This window comes from Cyclopterus lumpus, chromosome 11 (genome assembly GCF_009769545.1).
Source record: "Cyclopterus lumpus isolate fCycLum1 chromosome 11, fCycLum1.pri, whole genome shotgun sequence".
NCBI classification, from domain to species: domain Eukaryota; kingdom Metazoa; phylum Chordata; class Actinopteri; order Perciformes; family Cyclopteridae; genus Cyclopterus; species Cyclopterus lumpus.
Window position 1 is genome coordinate 20,973,006 of NC_046976.1, and position 6,572 is coordinate 20,979,577.

General features: G+C 44.6%; 2 protein-coding genes across 3 annotated transcripts in view; both read right to left on the reverse strand.

The window, feature by feature from the left end:
* The window catches only part of LOC117739335 (E3 ubiquitin-protein ligase RING2-A-like), a 9,770-nt gene extending 8,987 nt beyond the window's left edge, over positions 1-783 (reverse strand). The window contains exon 1 of one of the 2 annotated variants that reach the window (XM_034545688.1): positions 538-783. The gene's annotated coding sequence lies outside the window, so the exon portion shown is untranslated. The remainder of the gene's footprint in view (positions 1-537) is intronic. The other variant, XM_034545687.1, reaches the window with a different exon arrangement.
* A 441-nt stretch (positions 784-1,224) lies between these two features.
* LOC117739231 (keratin, type I cytoskeletal 9-like) lies at positions 1,225-6,572 on the reverse strand. Its single transcript, XM_034545524.1, has 3 exons — positions 6,499-6,572; positions 4,759-5,441; positions 1,225-1,238 (listed from the first exon to the last, which is right to left on the reverse strand). The coding sequence occupies exons 1-3, from the start codon at positions 6,570-6,572 to the stop codon at positions 1,225-1,227; spliced, it is 771 nt and encodes a 256-aa protein (XP_034401415.1).

A 6,572-nucleotide genomic window follows, 5' to 3' on the forward strand; every position in this document is an offset into this window, starting at 1 on the left:
TATCGTCTTAATAAATATTGTGCATTTTTCTTATTCTATTTTTGTATATATTGTGCATTTTTCCTATTATTATATATACATTTCATATATTGTGCATCTTATTTTTTTATATATTGTGTATTTATCTTCTTCTATTCTACGTGTGTCTATATTGTGAATTTTTAGTATTATTATATTTTATATATTTCATATATTGTGCATCTTATTTTTTATCCTATTTAAAAACAAATATATTGTGCATTTTTCTTATTCTATCCTATTTAAAAACACATTGTGTATTTTTCTTCTCCTTATATTCTATTCGTGTCTATATTGTGAATTTTTCCTATTATTATATTATATACATTTCATATATTGTGCATCTTATTTTGTATATATTGTGTGTTTTTCTTCTTTATATTGTAAGTATACAACACAGCGAGTCTTCGTCGAGGTTTCAGTCCATAAAGAAGTTGGCATCGTTTAGAAGTAAACAGATGTTCACGCTGCTCGATGGAGGCTTTAAAGCAGAGAGAAGAGCCGGAACCAGGGACTCACCTGACGACCAGCTGACCCGAGGAGACCCCCCAAAGACCCCCAGAAACCACTCAATAAATCACCCGGACGACACACCGCGCTGCCGGGCTTCTGACGCCGTCGACGGGTCGCTCTTCAGTCACGAATGAGCCGCTCGGAGGAGGAATAACACAAAGAAATGAACACCAGCGCAGCATTGTTCGAGCCCCAGAAGCTAGCTGACGTTAGCTCTGGCCATCTTTCTTCTTCTTCTCCCCGGAACTACTCGCGCTCTGTCCCCCCGGCTGCTCGGAGGACTCATCGGCCCCGTGGCAGCGACAGTGCCCCCAGTGGCCAGTCGGTGTATAACAACGTAAAACGATGGATGGATAGATAGATTTATAGATAGATAGATGGATGGATGGATGGATAGATAGATAGATAGATAGATGGATGGATGGATGGATGGATGGATGGATGGATGGATGGATGGATGGATGGATGGATAGATAGATAGATAGATAGATGGATGGATGGATGGATGGATGGATGGATAGATAGATAGATAGATAGATGGATGGATGGATGGATGGATGGATGGATGGATGGATGGATGGATGGATGGATGGATAGATAGATAGATAGATATTAATGGAGGTTCCGTTGGAGCGAACCGCCATGGACCTCATCGGGCCATTTCACCGGAGTGCACGCGGATATCGCTTTGTGTTAGTCCTCGTGGACTACGCAACACAAAAGAGATTCAGGGCACCTAGTTCCTGTCAAGAACACTGAGAGAACTTGACGGGTTACTGGGCATCAAGTCTATTCGGACCAGTGTGTAGGCTACCACCCACAGACCGACGGTCTGGTGGAAGTCTTATTCAAGTCTGAATAAGACTTGAATAAGACTTGGAAGTCCATGATAATAAATGCATTAATGAAGATGAACGTAATCGGGATAAAGGGCTTGACTCTCTGTTGTTTGCAGTACGGGAGGTTCCCCAGGCCTCCACAGGCTTTGAACTGTTCAACGGCAGGACTCCGCGGGGGGTGGGGGGGGGGGGGGGGCCTTTGTGGTCACACGGCGAGTGGGGGATGTCGACTATGAGGTGGTGCGTTCTGATGACAGGGGCGGAGCTACACAGCTCTACCACCTCAAGGTACCTGAACACGATGCTGGAGATGGGGGTCATAGGAGAGTCCCACAGTGCCTGGTGTAGCCCCATTGGTCTTGTTGTCAAGAAGGATGGCTCTATACGGTTCTGCGTGGACTATCGCAGGGTGAATGTCTGGTTCGAGGGTGCGTCAGTGTGTGTGTGTGTGTGTGTGTGTGTGTGTGTGTGTGTGCGCGTATATGTCTGCCTATGTGCGTGTGTGTGGAGGTCATAACTGTTGCATGGGTGTGTAGTAAGCGGCCTTATTGTTGATGTCCTGTAGCCTTAATTGCACTAATTATGTGAACGACTCCAACATAACACTGGAACTCTAGGCAGGGTTTTTAAATATGCTTCCTGCCCTCCATTATTCTCCAAATACAGAAGGACATTTCAAACAATAGTTCTAATGATGGGTGAAAAAGACGTGTGTTTCTGGGTGGGTTCAGGGCGTGTGCGTCACACTCACGTCGTCACGGGTTAATTTGATTTGTCAAGGAAGGATATTTGGAATGTACTAATTGATCGGTATTTATGTATACGCTTTTATTGCCGGCGCCGCACCTCGCTTTGTTCAACCAACCACTTCAGAGGAATGCGTTGGAATCGGCCAAACAACTCATTTCGTCTTCTTCTGAGTGACACCAGGGAGTGCGCTTTTGAAAAAATGTGAAACAGTTTTTCCGACGTGGTGAGCCGTTTGCACCTGCCACAGTTGCTGCTCTGAAAATAGGAACACATGTAAATAGGAAAGTCCATGTTTTAAATGAATACATAAGAAAGATATGATAATCAATAAGGGATATTATGAAGAATATTCTGAAGGAATGTGTTTGGGAAACATGGGAGAAAAGTCAGTGTCACTGTATAAGTATGTTACTGTAAAGGTGTAATCACTGAATAAGTATTATTGTAACTGTATTCTGATTGTTTTATGTTTTATGGTTATCATAACTATAAAGATGACTCAGGTATGAATGTATTGATCCAAGGAGGCGTAGTCAAAGTAGTGGTCTCCCTAAGAGACTGGAAGAGAGGCATTTATTTTGAAGGAGCCCATCTTACTGTTTAGGGCCCAAAGGGAAGAGATAAAGAAAGTAGCATTGTGGTTTATTGCTTAGAGAAGTCCGCCTCTTTTAACTGATATGCAAATATCATGTTGTGTAGTTGAGGTATGAGCATGCATACCTGATACTAACCAATGGAGAAGCTTTATGCTCAGAGTATGGATTGTACTTAACCTTTCAGAACTCTGTAAGGCATTTGTCCTCTCACGTGAAGGCGGTAGACAGTTAAATCGTTATTATAGCCTGTGGACCCAACGACACGTGAGCGCGCCCGGCTGGGACAGAAATATATGCTTATGATCCTTATTCTTTTATTAAATACTTTATATTTTAAATTACTGGTCTCAGGACATCTTTCAAAGCGCGGGAAGCTCAGAATTCCGGTTGAACTTAACAGGACGTATCACTATAGATCTGTAAACGCATTAATACATTCATATGTGCTTCTACGGACTGTTCTTTAATCTACGATTTAAAAAAAGAACGTGATAAATACAAATGAAGAAACAAGCAGACTTCTATTTGAGCAGCTATTATTATTACTATTACCATAAAGACACTGGATGACAAATATAAAATACAAAGAAGTTCTAATAGAGACATACACATTGAATGTGTCTATACGTGTAAGAACACATAATGAAAAGGGAAAAATGCCTAAACTATTTAATATATTACATCAAATAGTATATTGTTGAATGATTATTGTAGATCCTGAAGAAGAAGATCCATCACTTCCACGATAAACTGGTGTATCGTTTCACCAGATCAAGTCTGATTAAAGCTACCACAAGGAACTTTCAGGTAGTGTTGGTTCTGGCGCCCCCTGTGGACTTAAGTGGTAGTGTCTCTGAGCACATTTAGTAAACCTCTCGTTTTACTGCTGCAGGGTCTGACAGTCTGCCCCTCTCAGTCCTGGTTCTGGTCCTGATATTTTAATAAATGCTTAATGCCATTTATGCAGAACTCTTTTTGCAGTGTGGGACAACTAAAGGGTTAAGTTGTAGTTTTAAACCTTTATTATACATTTTAAACCTTTATTTTAAACCTTTATTATAAATTATAAATTATAAATAAAGCTGATTCTGATTTTCTTTTAAAGCAGCTTAAAGTTAGAAGGTAGAGAAAATCATCAAATCGCTCTCCGTCTGCTATCGCATGTATCATCTCTATGATTGATTCAGCTCAATGAGATATTCAAATATTCATTGTCCAAGAACAACTTTGGATTCTGCGCTGGAATTTTAAATAAAATTGAAGGTTTGAATGAAACAGGATGAGGCAAAAATAATTTAGTTATGGTTAATTTATTGATTGAGAAGATAAGAGAACATGTTCTTTCATAAATTACGTTACGGCTTACAATCAAACATTTACAATAAACTATAGAAAAAACTATTTACAAAATGTCATACAATCCTTCAATATCAAGATGAACACAATTGTGACATTTTACACATTAAAACACACTAAAAGTATAACTTGACCGTAAATTAATCTAGTCGTTTTTTTGCTCTTCACTTTATGTACAATCCAACTCAAACATATACACAATAAATACAATAATAAATACAATAGTTTGTTTGATTCAATAACAGCCGTGTTTGTTGCTGATGAGCGAAAGTCTTTATTAAAAGTCTGAGCGCCGAACCCACGAGTCGGAGGACTCCTAAACCCTTCCCTCTCCTTCCTGTAATCTGCCTGCTCTGACTTTGGAAAAAGAAAAATGATTGAAGATTCATAATTAGGACATGTACACGTGATTAATTGGATAATTACAATGATACCTTTAAATAATAACTACGTCTTTGTATTCAACAGGTAAACTATGAGTCCATCAGTCTTGGCATGTGGCTGAACTACAGAAGCAGGGCAGCGATGACCGCCACGGAGGCCGAAACCAGACTGAATTTGTTGTTGATTGTAGCCGATGAGTGTGCCGGGTATGTCATGGTTGCTGTTGTTGCTGTTGTTGCTGTTGTTGCTGTTGTTGTTGTGGTTGTTGTGGTTGTTGTGGTTGTCAATGGTTCTCTCGATACCGCCGTCAATGCCGCCGCCGCCGCCGCCGCCGCCGATGCCATCTCCGCCGCCCTCGCGTCCGTCGTGTTGGAGGTCGAGCTCTGCGGCGCCTCTGCTGCCAGCAGGGTAATTTGCGCCGTAATTGCCGTTTCCTTCGCCAAGTTCGCCACATTCAGTGCCTCTTGTATGGACCCACTCTCTGCTTCCGTTATGGAGCTGTCCAACAATAACCTTAGTAGGTCTGCTGCCACTTCTTCTGTGTCTGTGACCACCGCGGCGGCGGCGATTTTCGCCGCGGAAAGTATATCCGCCGCTGAACTCGAAGAAGGCGCCGCTGCCGCCGCCGCCGCTGCCTCCGCCGCGGTGTTCGCCGCCTCTGCTGCTTTTATAGCTGCCGCTGCCACTTCTACCGATATTGGCGATGTCGCCGCCGACACTTGTATTGCCACCAGCGATGCCACGTGTGCTGCTTCCGCTGCGTTCTTCGCTGCAGCCGCGGCCTCCTCCGTCGATATTTCTCCTTTTGCAAGTGAAGTGGCGGCCTCTGCTGCTGTCTGTGAAGCGGCTGCTGCCCTCTCCGCTGCCGCTGCCGCTCCTGGTCCGGCGGCCGCCGCTGCCACCGAGGCCGCCGCTGCCGCCGCCGCCGCTACCGCCGTCGAGCCTGCCACCGCCGCTTCCTTTGCATTCGCTGCTGTCGGCGGTGCTGGTGTTGCAACCGAGGCCACACTTTGGAGTGATTTTGCTGCGTTAGCTGCTGCTGCCGCAGACCTAGCTGCCGCCTGTGCTGTGGCTGTTGTTAACTCCGTGCTGTTTGCTGCCGCGGCTGCTGTTATTGTTCCTGCTGTAATCCCTGTTGCATCTACTATGTCTGCCACCGTTTCGGCAACATCTCTTGCTATAAGTGTTGCTCTTGACATTCTTGCCGTTTCTTCTGCCGTGACTGCCGATAAGGCTCGCTTTGCTCCTACTGCTGCTTCTGACACCAGTCTTGAAGCCATTTCAGTGGCTTTAAATGCTTCCGGTGCTGCTGCCGTCAAAGCCGCAGTTGCTGCAGCTGCTGCTTCATTTGCTGCCATTGCTGCTTGTAGTGCTGCATTGAATATGTCTATTGAGCCCGTTGATTGTGCTTTCACTTGCGCTACAGCTAACAATTCAAAAGCTTTTGCTGCTGCCTGTACAGCTCCACTTGCTACCATTTGTGGTGATGCTCTTCCCTCCGTTAACAATGTGGCGGCTCTAGCGGCTTCTTGCGCAGCCGTTATTGCTTCTTCTACTTCTTTGTATTCCACTCCAGCAGCTGCTGACAGTGAGGCCACCAATGCTGTTGCTGCTGCCGCTGCTGCAGTGGATGTCGCCACTGCTGAAACCTGTCCAGCTGTGGGTGAAGTGACGGCTGCAGGGAGGGCGGCTTCTGCAGAAGTCACTGCTGACTTTGCAGATATTGCTGCTGAATTTGCTGCTACTGTAGCAACCTCATCTGTTATTGCTGGTCCGGTTGCTAGCAATGCTGTCAAAGCGGTTGCTTGTGCTATTTCTGCTGCTAATCTTGCTGCTGACACTGATACTGCTGTTGGCCCACTGGCAGATAGTAATTCTGTTTCCAATATTTGTGCAGCATTTTTTAATTGTTCAGCTGCTGTTTTTGCAGCTTGTGAAGCTTCTGCAAATGCTGTTGGTTGACCCGAGACGACCATCCTCACTGCTGTTGCTAATGCTTCAGCAGCATTTGCTGCTATTAATGATGCATTTGCAAGTCTTGCCAGGGCTTCTGCTTCTGATGCTGGTCCTGTTTGTGCTTCTTGTGCTGCGGCTGCAGCTGCTTCTTTGGCGGCAT